This window comes from Sebastes umbrosus, chromosome 1 (genome assembly GCF_015220745.1).
Source record: "Sebastes umbrosus isolate fSebUmb1 chromosome 1, fSebUmb1.pri, whole genome shotgun sequence".
In the NCBI taxonomy this organism is placed as follows: domain Eukaryota; kingdom Metazoa; phylum Chordata; class Actinopteri; order Perciformes; family Sebastidae; genus Sebastes; species Sebastes umbrosus.
In genome coordinates, this window is record NC_051269.1 from 7,664,584 (window position 1) to 7,679,292 (window position 14,709).

General features: G+C 41.1%; 1 protein-coding gene across 1 annotated transcript in view; it reads left to right on the top strand.

Annotated features, from left to right (window-relative positions):
* Window positions 1-14,709, top strand: part of LOC119496595 (serine/threonine-protein kinase 4-like) — a 39,730-nt gene that overhangs the window by 6,583 nt on the left and 18,438 nt on the right. The window contains exons 2-9 of the mRNA XM_037784007.1: window positions 109-189; window positions 1,012-1,140; window positions 2,301-2,415; window positions 2,663-2,827; window positions 4,075-4,242; window positions 4,439-4,576; window positions 4,899-5,030; window positions 6,345-6,564. Coding sequence (XP_037639935.1) covers window positions 109-189; window positions 1,012-1,140; window positions 2,301-2,415; window positions 2,663-2,827; window positions 4,075-4,242; window positions 4,439-4,576; window positions 4,899-5,030; window positions 6,345-6,564 — 1,148 coding nt within the window. The remainder of the gene's footprint in view (window positions 1-108; window positions 190-1,011; window positions 1,141-2,300; window positions 2,416-2,662; window positions 2,828-4,074; window positions 4,243-4,438; window positions 4,577-4,898; window positions 5,031-6,344; window positions 6,565-14,709) is intronic.

Consider the following 14,709-nt stretch of genomic DNA (forward strand, 5'->3'; position numbering starts at 1 on the left):
ACGGCAGTAGTAGTTAGTTGCAACTCTACTCTGAAATATTTACATTGAAAAGATGCTCCTTTGTTATCCCCGTCTCAACCGTCTACATGTCTGTCTCTGTGTCTACAGACAGCTGAAGAAGCTGAGCGAGGACAGCCTCACCAAGCAGCCAGAGGAAGTGTTTGACGTCCTGGAGAAGCTGGGTGAAGGGTGAGTCATGAACAGACACCTGTATTACACATTTCTGCTGTTTGTAGTCATAAAGGATCGTTCTCTTTCTCTTTTCTATCTTTGCCTCATGTCTTCAGCTCCTCCCTGCTGTGGTGCTCATCAACATAAACTTTGCCTCTTCATATCCTGTTTCTCAACGCACTTCCTGTGTTCAGTGCGGCTGATTGACGCCGTGTGTGTGTCACTGCTGACACTAGCATCTAGCTCTACTCCATGACCCTCCAGTGAACGTAGCTCGTTCTGTGTGTAGTTTCTTTCTGCATCATCAGTTCCACTGGTGTTAATGAGGCTTAATGTTCACACCAGTCACACCCTTTAGGGTTTTCTCACTGTTAGTTTTTATTTAGAACTAACTCAGAGTGCTAGAGAATAATCCAGAGCAGCTACAGGAGAAATAATTCCTGACAATGACTGATATTCTTGACTTCTGGACATCTCTGACATGAAAATCAAACATTTTTACTGAATTCATTCAGAGATTTTTCAAAGTAAAAGTCCCTAGAAGTGTATGATTCAACTTTTCCCCATGGTCTAGTGTTAAAAAAGTTAACAAAAATCGCAATATCAAATCACAATAGTTAAAAATCAAAATACATATCGAATCAGCACCCAAGTATCGTGATAGTATTGAATCAGGAGATAGGTGTATCGTCTGCTTTTAAATTGAAATGATATCATTGATATTCATGTGTTTCCTGCTGCTACACTCGACAGATTTTAGTTGCTAATCGATTGACTTGTGACCAGTGGCGTATCGGCTCATCCACAGGTAATAACAACCAACTGTTTGTGCCTCTGCAGGTCGTATGGCTGTGTGTATAAAGCCCATTATAAAGAGACCGGGGAGATTGTAGCCATCAAACAAGTTCCTGTGGAGTCTGACCTTCAGGAGATCATCAAGGAAATCTCCATCATGCAGCAGTGCAACAGGTACTTGTTGGTTAGATATTAAATCTTTCCAGTTTACGTGTTCAGAGGTCTCCCACTCGTCTTTAGCAGAGGTGGGCTGCAAACTGAAAACATTTACAAATAAGCTATAAAAGAGTTGTGAATTAAATCAAGTCGAATTTAATTGTATAGCCCAAAATCACAAATTTGCCTCAGGGGGCTTTACAATCTGTACAGGATACGACACCTTCTGTCCTTTACAGTGCAACCCTCTCATTGGATTGTTATTTGACTTTAAATTATGTTATTAATATACACTTTACAATCATTACTGTCATCAGGTTGTCCACAGTGACTCATAATAAGTGTTTTCAACCTCCGTGGAAACAAGAGTCAGACATCAAATAAACCGTCTGGGGGGTTTCCCAGAAACAAACACCCTCCCTCCTGTCACAGAAACTTTTAGGGGAAACACTGTAACAGTTTGTCTTTTGTTAATGAACCAAGGAATCGGTTATTTGTGATAAACAAAATGTATTCTTCGTAGGGCTGTCAAAGTTAACGGCACGTTAACGCAAATTAGTTTTAACGCCACTAATTTCACTAAATGTATTAACGCAACTTGTGATTTTTAGGTTGTGGCGGCTAGTTTTAAAGCTAGAGTGAAGATACTGGTATCATATGAAACTAGATAAACTGATGAACACTTGCTTGTCGCGCTCCGAGCGTTAGCTAGATTTTGGCGAGGAAAAACTGGCGTGGCCATTTGTGTTTTGTTTTGACCATTAGTGAGGTGGCTGTTACATTTCTTGACACCACGTAGCTCCTAATAATTTTTTACTGGTGGACGCTACGCACATAACAGCGAGCGTCAATGAACTGACCCAGGTTTCTCCCGCTGACGGCTCATTTTATCTAAACCAATCAGCCGTTCCTCGTCGCCGTTGTTGCGACACTCTCGACTTGAGTGACAGGGAAAAATAGGACCAGGGCGTCCGACAAAAGCTCAGCTCAAAACGTCGTGACGCGCTGCATTTGTAATGATTTAGATAAAAACAAAAAATAATGGACCGGCACTTTAAGTAACAAAACACACTTAAGATTTTAAGCAGGCTGAAATGTATAAAAAGTGACCACAGTCTTGTACAATGTGACACAGCTCTGTGTATCCTGCTGAGTTTAATACCTCTCTATGTGTTCAGTCCTCATGTGGTGCGGTACTACGGCAGCTACTTCAAAAACAGTGACCTGTGGATCGTCATGGAATACTGTGGATGCGGATCAGTTTCTGATATCATCCGGTTACGTAACAAGACGGTAATGAACCACACACACACACACACACACACACACACACACACACACACACACACACACACACACATACATACATACATACACATACACATAGTTTGTATAGGGCATTGAGAGCACGTGTATCAGTAAGTGTTATTGTGCTGAAGTGTGTGTTTACGTGTCTTAATGGAAAAAGAGGTTTTGAGTATGTTGACGTGTTGACGATACTTTAATACTTACATCATCTCTGCGTTTGTGTGTGTTGTAGATAACGGAGGAGGAGATAGCCACCATCGTGCAGTCCACCCTGAAGGGTCTGGAATATCTTCACTTCATGAGAAAAATCCACAGAGACATCAAGGCGGGAAACATCCTGCTGAACGCAGAGGGTCAGGCCAAACTGGCCGACTTCGGAGTTGCTGGACAACTCACAGTGAGGACAAATTAGATATATACTAACTGTATGTTTGTTTTATTAAATATATCTGCCCGCTAAAATGTCAACAGAATAACAACAAAATCTGGACTACATCTCCATACATACACCTGATGTTACTTTAACAAAACAACTAGAACTAAAAAAAGCAGGAATCTTGACTAATGAGATCATTATAGTTGGTGGGTTTTGGACTGTTAACTTTCAAGATTTAAAGCTACTTCGAGGAACTTTTATTCTGTGTTGATTTTGTCGGTCCCTGTGGACAACAGTGGTAGTGTTTCCGAGCACCAGAGTCCCTTTAGAAAACCTCTGTTACTGAAGTAGTTTCTGGTGAACCTGCATGGTTTCGACTTATTTTGCCAAAATCCGACCCGATGACGGGCACTAGGAATATCTATATAGAAATAGCCAATCTTCTCTCTGATGCTCTTGTTTACTGATGTAGGACATATAGAGACATCAGGATTAAATTGAGACGGTTTCATAACCAGTTAAAAGTTTCTCACAGTAACTTTAAACAAACGGGCATCTGAGTCAGTATCAAAGCAGATAATGATGATTTAGTTGTTATTGGAATATTCAGACAGCGCAGCAGTGTATCATGCAACATCGGTCAAACTAGGGCTGTACGATTCTGGCCAAAATGATAATCATGATTATTTTGATCAATATTGAGATCACGATTATTTATCATGATTATTCATTGAATGACAAAATATCTTTTTATGGCACTTTCACATTTAAATAAACAGACCACTGCTTTTAGCTTTGTTTCCATGTTGTGCTACAATCCCGCAAATCTTTGCATCAAAATAAGATTCTTAATTCTTAATTTCAGTGCATTACGAGGCAAAAACGAGTAATATACAGTGTAATTACTCCTCTACTGGACTGTAGCCGCAACATTCAGGAACGTTTTTCACAGGCTGCCGCTGTAGGGTGCGTACGCAGTGGCATGACAAAACATCTTGATCGTCTTGAGTTTAGGAAGCTCAAAATTTAGCTCTTTTTTGCAGCTACGTTTTTTTCTGAGAGGAGCACACATTTCAAACGTCAATATCGCAGTTGATCATGTTCATTTAATTGTGGAAAGCCCAAATCATGATCGCGATTAATATTCTATTAATTGTTCAGCCCAAACTATAAAGCTGTTGTCCGTCTGTGCTCTTTACTTCTCAGAAAGTTCTGCACCAACAGTATAAAACAAGTATCGATAACATCCGGCTCTCTCTCTCCCTCAGGACACCATGGCGAAGAGAAACACCGTCATCGGCACGCCGTTCTGGATGGCTCCAGAGGTCATACAGGAGATCGGCTACAACTGTGTGGCTGACATCTGGTCTCTGGGGATAACCGCTATAGAGATGGCCGAGGGGAAGCCGCCCTACGCCGACATCCATCCCATGAGGGTGAGAGAGGCTCTGCAGTGGCTTTGTGTATTTGGTGAAAGAGTTTGGGTTTGTACAGAGAAAGTATTTTATATTTGTGTGTGCAGAGATGTTCGAGGGTCGACTATGAAGACGAGGATAATTAGTTACGTTGAGTATTTCTCTCTGCGTGCACTCCTTCGTCTTTGGCTGTTCTGAGTTATGTTTCCTGTTCCAGGCCATCTTCATGATTCCCACCAACCCTCCGCCAACGTTCAGGAACCCGGATCTGTGGGCGCCGTCATTTAAAGAATTTGTCAGCCAGTGTTTGGTGAAAAACCCCGAAAATAGGGCGACTGCCACACAGTTGTTACAGGTAACGCCATAATAAACTCCACTACGGAACCTGAACTATAGAGGACGTATTTGACAGTATTATGCTAGGTGTGTTACTCAGGGTACGCTGGTGTTATACCCATCGTAATCTTAATTTGGTTATAGTAATACGTGTTTTCGTCAGAGCATTACCTTTACTAGTAAAGACTGAATTTTCATTGTAGTTAAGAGCTATTGAATTAGGCATCAGCTGCTAGTATGTGTGCTGGTGTGGAAAACAGATAATTTGTGTATATCTTCTTCCTATTCTCGTTAATTTAACCACGTTGTCTCTCTTTCGTTTGTCTCTCTGTCTCCTTCAGCATCCGTTCATCAAGTCGGCGAAGCCCAGCTCCATCCTCAGAGCGCTGATCACAGACGCCATGGAGATCAAACTGAAGAGACAAGAGGAGGCAGAACAGAGAGAGCAGGATGCAGAAGATGACGACAATTCGGTAAAGACAGAAATAATCATAGAATATGTAGAAAATAGTTAAATGGAGAAAGTGTCGTCTGCTGTAGTGTCGTGCGTTTCTTTGAGCACTTTGGCCCTGATGGAAAAAAACATCCATTTACCGGATTTACAAAACCAGTACAGTGGAAACTGCTTCTAGTGATCACGTCTCTCCGGGTCAAATTGATCACAATTCAGTAAATATTGTTGTTGTGCATCATTTCTCATGCAGATTACCATCTAATTGACATTTGTATAGTATTCGTAGGAAGACGAATCGTATTCGTCTTCCTTTTCCCTCACCGAGGGGTAGGCGTTGTTGTTTTTGGCCGGCTCTGCAGCGCGAGCGGTGCATGCAGAATGGCACCTCTTTGTTGGGGCTCCTCGCTCGCTCACTCAGTAGCGGCGTGGAGGGAGACGGGCATCGGTCTGCATGAGCTGCCGATGCCGAGGAGCCGGTTTACAAAGTTTCACTTTGGGGGCATTACGTGACGAGGCATTATCAATCCACTTTGACCAGGTTTTTTATTCAGAGGAACTGACTTTCTTTTTCCCGTCATGATATCAATGCGCACGCAGCATCAGCCTCACGTATCCAGCCGGAAAGCAGACGGTCCGTAAGGCAGAATATCACGGGAGTAAAGTTAAAAAACAAAACGAAAAATCTACTAACGTTAGTCTAACATAGTTTTAAAATGTTTTTCCGTATGTTTTCATGTATGAAAAGACCCCAAATTAACACTGCAGGCGGACTACTTGATTACTATAAGCAGATTATTTAAACAGTGTTTGTAGAGGAATGATTCTGTCCCAAGCTGTTTGATCACTATCAGCTGTTGATCACTATCAGCTGTTGATCACTGTAACTAGAACTAAAAAAAAGCATACAAAATAATCTTAACTAATGAGAATGTGTCATTGTAGATAATTTGCTTTGGATTTTTAACTCTCCAGACATAAAACATAATGGCATTTTAATAAAATCATATTTGCTGATGGTAGTAATGGGCGTTAGCAGTAAAATTAATTCACTTAAAATATTCTTTATTTGTTATTTAACTCCCTTTTCCACATTAACCTCCACAAAGTAGACAAAAAGATCAAATCAGAAAATAATAATAATGAGTCTACGTATGAAAAGATAGATAATGAAAACTGAATTGTCACAAATATCAACAAAGAGATAATAAAACCAATCAAAAAGAATAAATAATATAATAACTAACATGGTGGGTTTGATGTTCTCGGGCAGAAGAAGCTCTATAAAGGACGGTTTGTTTGTGATGGCGTGTGTTAATAAAGTTGTGTGTTTCAGGATGAGGATGAGGTGGACCAGGGGACGATGGTGCGGGCGGGAACAGGCGACTCGGGGACCGTCCGAGTCGCCGGCTCATTAACAGGATCGCTCGGCGGTTCGGCTCCGACGATGATCGCACACGGCGACGACGAGGACACGGGAACCATGCGGTCACAGCTGGGCACCATGGTCATCAACTCTGATGACGAGGACGAGGAGGAAGCTGGTACTATGAAAAGTAAGTAAACACTAACACGATGTGTGTCAGTCACTAATGAGGCCTGTGTAGAGATGTGGTACACTAATGCAGGTCGTCATGAGGAATTGGCTCACAGTTTACTGGACAGAGTGTAAGAGGAACCAACTGATGAGGAAGTGTTTTTAAAACAAAGTGGATTCAGGCTGACTGTCACTTCATCTGGTCCGCTCCATAGACCGTCAATACAAGGTCTATAAACTAGAAACTGGTTCTGTTCTGAGTTTCTCTATCAAATCAAACATGTTACTGAACGTGTGCTGTAGTTGGTGAGCAACGCTGACCACAGATTCAGTTCAGTGAGTTTAAGTGGATTTTCTGAACCTTTTCTACTAGGGAGGTTACAGGGGGTCTTTAGGGGGAGATAGCAGGTCAACAGTAGATGTCACATAGAAGTGGTGTACGTCATCTGAAAGCTGGGAACCTGAAGATTAATTTGAGATGCAGCTCAGCACTGTGCGTCAAGTTGTTCTAGTCATAAATCAGAAATAACCATGAATTCAAATAGTTAAAGTGTATAAAGGTTTAGAACATTATGATAGAAGTATCTGATGATCCGCCCCATGCTCTATTATGTCTCATAAGTTGTTGCAGTAATGTTTGGGTTGATTCCATTTGTTACACAGATTTGGTGCTAAATTTAACAATTCTTTACCACTGGAGAATTGATAAAAATTAATCAATAATCCCTCCAAAATACCACATTAAGACACCAAGACCTTGAGGAACACCATAGAAAAAGCCATGCTGTGATTTGGGATCAAAAACTTTTGACATTTGGAGATTTCTGCAAGAATTGCATTTTTTTTAGCGAGTGGATGGCGAGCACTTCTGTTGTGTAAACTGCTCAGAAACCCCCTTATTGTCAATCTAGCTAGGAAAGCCATCCGTCCTCTGAATGCTCTAGGTCTCTAGTTTGTGGCTGTAAAGTTTCATGAGGCTGTGATTATCCTAGAGGTCACCACAGGTCATTTTATACAGTGAGGTCAAGTTTCACAACAATGAAATGTCTCTTATGGTGACTAACATCATCTCACATGAATACAGTTGGGCTCATTGGATCCACAAGAGTCTCAACTTTACAGTGAGAAACAATTTATGTACTTTCAGGACTGTTTAGGGACCCCAGTATGTAGAAATATTCAAACACACCATTTTAGAATAGGAGGAAATAACACTTTTATACTAAGCCTAACTTCGGAGCTTCACTCAAGCTTTAAAGCTGAAGCTGCTACTTCCTCTGAAAGACAGTAAAGTCGGCCGAGGTCGCCGGCGTCCTCAAAGAGTTGAAGAGGTTAATCAAGTAATTTCAGTTATGGCTGTTATTAAATGTTTGGTTCTTCATTAGAATTTTTTACAGCAGACATTTTGATTTGTTATAGTAGGAAAAGCTCAGGTGTTACTAATAACACTATCTATGGCTCTGGTCTATTCAAGTGTTCTAGTGAGAGTGCAAGCAACCGCTACGTTCATGTTGTTTTTTTCCTTTTTTAATTCTTTGCAATGGGAGCGCCGCGTTTACACTCTGCTACAAACAACAGCAGTGTGACGAGGTGCGGCTGAGCGCCTATTCTGCGCTGAGCGCTGCATGTTTGGCGACCAACCGTCACATCCTACATGTAGCTGCAAGTGCAATGGAGGAGAAATGAATCCACATAGACCGGCGGTCCGTCCTCTCTCTCTCTCTCCCTCTCTACGAGCTTCAGCCTTCCTTCATCCAGAACCAGTACTTTACCTGCTGCTGACATTTTTACTTCCGCAGATATTCCGTATGAAAGCAACCAAAGGGTCTCAGCTGAAAAAAACCGCTGCGCCTCGTTGTCCTTCTGTGTTCTGCATTTAACAGTAAAGAAGTAATTTATTAGTTTTAAAACTGTCATCTTTGTCATTTGAAAAGCAACAATATACCTATTAATAGCCTAACAATAAAGGTTATTTATACAGCGCAAAAATCAGGATAAATTAAGTAATTTGCAAAAAAGACATTGATACCGTGCTGTTGAGTCAATCATTATCACCACAGGGTTGAAATTCCTTCACCGTGACAGCCAGACCTAGACCCTGAAATCAAAGAAGCTAAATGGAATTCAGCCATCATTCATTTCATCATCTACACCTGAGCTTTTCCTGCTGTCATAAGTCAACATGTCTTCTGTTCTGTTCTCATCATCCAACAAAGTGCAGCTGTAGAGTTTCTCTTTTTCTCCACTAGAGGGAGCAGAGTGACCATCACACTGAGTATGACTCCCCGACTCACCTGTGAACTGGAGGATCACTGTGTGTGTGTGTGTGTGTGTGTGTGTGTGTGTGTGTGTGTGTGTGTGTGTGTGTGTGTGTGTGTGTGTGTGTGTGTGTGTGTGTGTGTGTGTGTGTGTGTGTGTGTGTGTGTGTGTGTGTGTGTGTGTGTGTGTGTGTGTGTGTGTGTGTGTGTGTGTGTGTGTGTGTGTGTCACTACTTTATCTAGAACGTATTCATCCAGCAGTCGATGATTACTTCCAAAATTGTCTCTGTTGTCCCTTTTTTTAATAGCATAATAATAGTTTTCAGGATGGTAAAGAGATCTGTAGATTAGTGGTCATCACTTCCTGTCCTCAGGACCAGAGCTCTGCTGGGTTTTTGTTGTGATCGTATATCAACGATTGAAGGGACGACTGTTGTTTCCGTACTCTGATATCAAGGCGATTTTAACTAACTTACTATCAGAAATAAGATGTTGTAAAATAATCCGCGGAGTCATTTAGAGATGTTTCTGGTGGAGCAGCAGCATGTCCGCCCACTGAGCCCCGTTAATCATTTTAAATCCTTCATCACATACCAGTTTGTCTCTTCTTCATGGATCTGACACCCTCGTCTTCTTCGTTCTCCGTACACCTGCTCACCAACACTTTGCTCTGCGCTCCATCAGAGTAGTTAACGTTATGGATATGATCTGGATTGTGATGTTAAAGATAATAATGTTAAACAGAACATGATGCTGTGATATTGTTGCACAAGACACGCAGACTTTTAAAAGGGAGCTGTTGTTTGAATAGAGGAGACGTCACTATTAAATAGATTGTTTTTAATGTTTAAAGGGACTGTTTGTGAGAATCAGAAATGTCTTGTTAACAGCGACACCTGCCTGGCCGTTAAGTCAACGAATATCAGCGTCCTGTTGCTCAGGCTCGCGCTTGTGCTCGCTCTACATAGACATGAACGAGCTTCGCTCAAAACATTGAGGCGACACACGTCAGCTAAAAGCACAATATCACTCTATATTTCACGTGCTTGGCAGTAATGTTAGCTGACCAGACGAAGGTCTCTCCATGAATCACTGCTGATCCTAGTGTTGGCTTTTCCTGCCTCAGCCTCCCGACCGCGGCCGGAGGGAACAGGGGAGACACCGGAGTTTTGGTCGGAGACGATAACGTTTCTCTCTGCAGAGCCCCGTCAATTCACAAGACACGGGAAACCTCTGTTGGTCTGGAGGAGCTGCAGTATTTATTTCTGCACAAACGTCCACTGTACATTCACTAGATATTCTCAGAGCTACGAAGTCTTCTGCCTTGTGGAGTGTGCGCGCATGCACGTGAGTGGAGCGAAAGAGCGAGAACGAGCGCAGTGTGTGGGTGAAGGCAAGCAGGCAGGCAGAGGAGCAGAGTACAGCAGAGACTCCGGCCCTGGAGACCAAAGCTACAGTCTCCCCCGTGTCCTCCGACCGCGGCCAACACTGTTTAACAGACGGGCTTCACTAGATAGAACTTTGCGGTTTTGGTGCTTCCGTGTAGTTTGTGTTGGAGTCTGAGTCTGAACAGCGTAGCCACATGCGAGCGCGCATAGGACACCGACCCAGATTGATTTATACTTGTAAGAAGTTACAAACAGTCCCTTTTAAATATTTTGAATAAAAATAAATGTTTATTCACGTAACTTTAACTGTATTTCTCGCAGAAAGCTTAAATGTTTGATTATTTCAAAGCTCCGTCAGACGCTGAGCCACGCTCCAGATGATTATTCTAAATCTTTAATCCAAATTAAATTCTAATGTTGATAATAACTTTAAAAAATGCTAAACAGAGAATGAATATAAACAAAAAAATATATTATTACTACGACTGCTACTTCTAAGTTAATGTTATTATTAAGATAATATCGATATCAGGCCAGATATTGTCCTTTATTTGGTTGTTGAGGTAGTCATGTTTGTCTGACATTATTGAAGGGGACGGCCCGTTATTATTCCCAAACACCAGCAGTCCCTAAAATGTCCCATTGGACAGAAAAAAAGCCCATTTGTCCGACAGTCCGTTACCCCGAAAACAAACGGCCATTGTTGTGAAAACACTCACACTGTGCAACAAACAGAAGCACATTACGCTGATTATTACGCAGAATGACGGCGCTCAGTTAGAAGAAAGGATTTCATCGGTTAAACATACATTTCTGCACAAACATTCTGCAGCGGTGTGCAAGGATTCATAAGAACCCACAAAATCAGTCTTTATAAATTTCCATGCTAATTTTTTGGCTGAAAATCCGTGCTTGGTGTGAAACGGCTTTTAATAATCGGATATCAGGTCGGCCATCTCTGTTTAGTCTTTCAAATCTCAGATGTTGTTACTTTGCTTGTCATTTTTACTGTATCATATCTATTTTTGATTTATTACTTTTTACGTCTTTATAAAGCACTTTGTAACTTGTTTTTGAATTCCCGAATACCATTTTTTTGGGCTTTGGTGAGAAATATTCGAAGGTATTCGAAGCTTCGGGACAGTGCTACTGTACACACACACACACACACACACACACACACACATCTCTACACACAACAAACAGCGATATCCGTCTGAGAATAAATAATATTAATTAATGCTGAATATGAATAATGAATAATGTTGTGGGATAATTCCTTATTTCATGGGCTATTTTGGAATTTATCCATTATATATATACATACTTGTGTGTGTGTGTATGTATATGTGTATATGTGTGTATATATATATATATATATATATATATATATATATATAAAAAAATGTAATACTGATTTGGAGGTAGATAACCATGGCAATGGTCAAAGCTTCAAAGCATTTGGGTCAGCCCTAAAGTAAAGTTGTTATTATTATTATTATTTATTATATTATTATTACTAATACTAATACTAATAATAATAATAATAATAATACAGAAAACCTGCGAATGCAATCACTCTAGCTACTTTTCCTGAACCAGCTGTGGTCCTGAGGGCGAGTGAGGAAAGAACTCAAGTCATAATAATCCCACTGAATACAGTGAAAACATTCCCTTCTTCTGGTGTGGTGTATTGAGGGATTAACCGGAGCTGTTTGGAGTCTTGTTGCAGTGTGGGAGTTGAAGCGTTGGTTGTATTGGGTGCTTTTGGATGGGAGTCTCAATAAGAGTTGGACTCCGTTCATCGGTGCTGGCAGTCTGTGGGTGTGTTTCATGTGTTTGTTTTTATACGCAAAGAATTAACCCCAACGAGACACGACAGCACGCTGAGTTTGGATGTGTGCATGTTTGTTTCTGCTCTGTGTGACTCCGGTAATGCTTTGTTGTGTCACAACATTAAATCTCATCCTCTGCACCATATCTAGTGAGCTTTATGTTTTTACGCCGTGGGAGCCTTATAGCATCAACAGACACTGGCAGGTGTTGGCAGCATGTGGACTATGAGTGAGGTCATTTCCCATCCAGCAGGGCCTCCTAATACTGTCTGCATCAGGTTTATAGGCAAGAAGGCTTTCACACACACGGCACATAAGGACTTTGCCTTGGTGTTTTGGTGCATAACAATTAGGGGTGGGAAAAGATATCAATTCACCTGTTTAACGTGATTTTTTTACAACTTTGAAATAGATGCTTTAATACCAGAATTGATATATTTGCTTCATTTGAGTCTATATGGAGGTGGAAGGAAGTTACCGCTTTTATTGTTGTAGTCTGAGTAACGTGACGTCATATCCGTTCCGTATCCGTTCCGTATCCGTTCCGTATCCGTTCCGTATCCGTCAACCAAAACAAACCGCAGCGAGCCGAACCAAGAAAGTATAAAACGTTGGAGGGTCTGCGTGGATACGACCTGCACCCTCCCATTTTAAATCCAGCGTGGTAAACACTACACATCCAGTAAAGTATGGAAACACTTTCGGTTCCACACATTAAAAGCAGAGCTAAGCATCACGGCTAAAGCTGCATGCTAACTCTGTCACGGACAGGAAACGTTATCGTGTCTCGGTAACGTGCGGTCGAGCCGGCCGTCACTCTCATCTACGTGGTCAAATGGGCCGACACCACAACTGTAGAGCACCCATATACTGACATTAATGTTAAATGCATTCAAACGGCCGATGGAGCTGACCATGGATGTATAAAGAGAACGGAGCTGACGGGAGAGCTAGAGACAGACTTGGAGAAGTTAGAGGAAGTAGACACGTAGGACTACGTCCGGTTTTCAAAATAAGGTGTTAACAAAGGGAACTGTATATACAAAATACATATATGGAAATAAGATTGATTGGATTATATTCACCAGAAGTATAAAAAATTAGATGTCCCTTATAAATTAAAAAGATAATACCACTAATTTGTGAGGGAAATGTCTTTATTCTTTGATTTTTGGGTTGCTGGATAAAAAATAATAATAAATACTTCCTGACAATGACTGATATATTTGACTTCAGGACATCTCTGACTACATACATGCTGAAAATCAAACATTTTTACTGGATTCATTTAGAGATTTTACAAAGTAAAAGTCCCTAGAAGTGTATGATTCAACCTTTTCCCATGGTCTAGTGTTAAAAAAGTTAACAACAATTGCAATACTTAAAAATCACAATACATATCGAATAAGCACCCAATAATCGTGATAGTATTGAATCAGGAGATACTGTATGTGTATCGTCCCACATATTGAGAGAAAATATAAAGAAAAACAAGTAAAAGTTAAGAATCACACAATAATATGTAAAATATATCTGTGAATGAAAAGAGCAGAAGTCAGAAGTAATGGGGGTTGAACACAATAGACATGAACATGCAGAGAAATGCGCACACACACACACACACACACACACTGTCTCCTGTCTGATGTCCTACTATTGAGTTAGTATAGATCTCCACTGCTGGCAGTTCAAACCGCATTAACACAGGAACATTTAGAGTTTATAATTACATTAGTACCCCGATATCCTTCAGTTGTGTGTGTGTGTGTGTACTTCTCTGTTGTGTCTTTTAATGCCTGCATGTGTGTGTGTTCTTGCACAAAGTTGTGTCTACGTCAGCCTGTGTGTGTCCCAAACTAATGACCACAGTCTGATGCTGAAGGGGACCTTGAGGATGGAGATCAGATATTAGATCAGATATTGATCCTCCCTTAATGGTTCTGAATAATAAAAAGCCTTTTAATCTACACTGATTAGTCACCGAGCCTCTCCAATCACTAGAATAATAATCCATGTTAGAACCTCTCCGTCGCTCTCGTCGTCTCCGACTCATTCACAGTCAGGATGGATTTATTAAAGGACAGATATACGAATGTAACCAGCAGCAGTGTTTCCTGTTAATTACCTATGAACTGAAAATATTTCAACTCGGTGGGTCAGGGAAGGCCACTCGGTGTTTGAGGATCCCCTCCGGCGTCTATTTCCTCCGTGGCGGTGCGCTGGTATATATATACTGTATACACACAGTAGTGTATTTTCTATGACCCTGTTTTGTAAGTGTTCTAGTTAAAAAGATTTAGTTGTCTGTACCTGCTCAGCTCTCACATTTCTTTACGTTATTAAAGTTTCATATTGTTTTGCAGCAGATGGCGGTCGTCTCTAGAGTCCACTCTCTTTGGCCTTCACTTTAAGTTCAAACTGTAAAACCTTTTATGTTCAGTCTGGTTTAGAGGGCGGCAGCACGTGTGAGACTATGTGGGCAGAATAATGCATCAGCACTGCTGGAGGGAGAGACTATTGTCCTACTGAGGCCAGTTTGTCTGGTTGAACACTCGTCAACTAGCATCATCACACGGCGCTAAGTCCTGTGTTGAACAACAACTAGATTATCAAATCAAATCAATTTATTTTTGTATAGCGTCAAATCACAACAGAAGTTATCTCAAGACGCTTTATATATAGA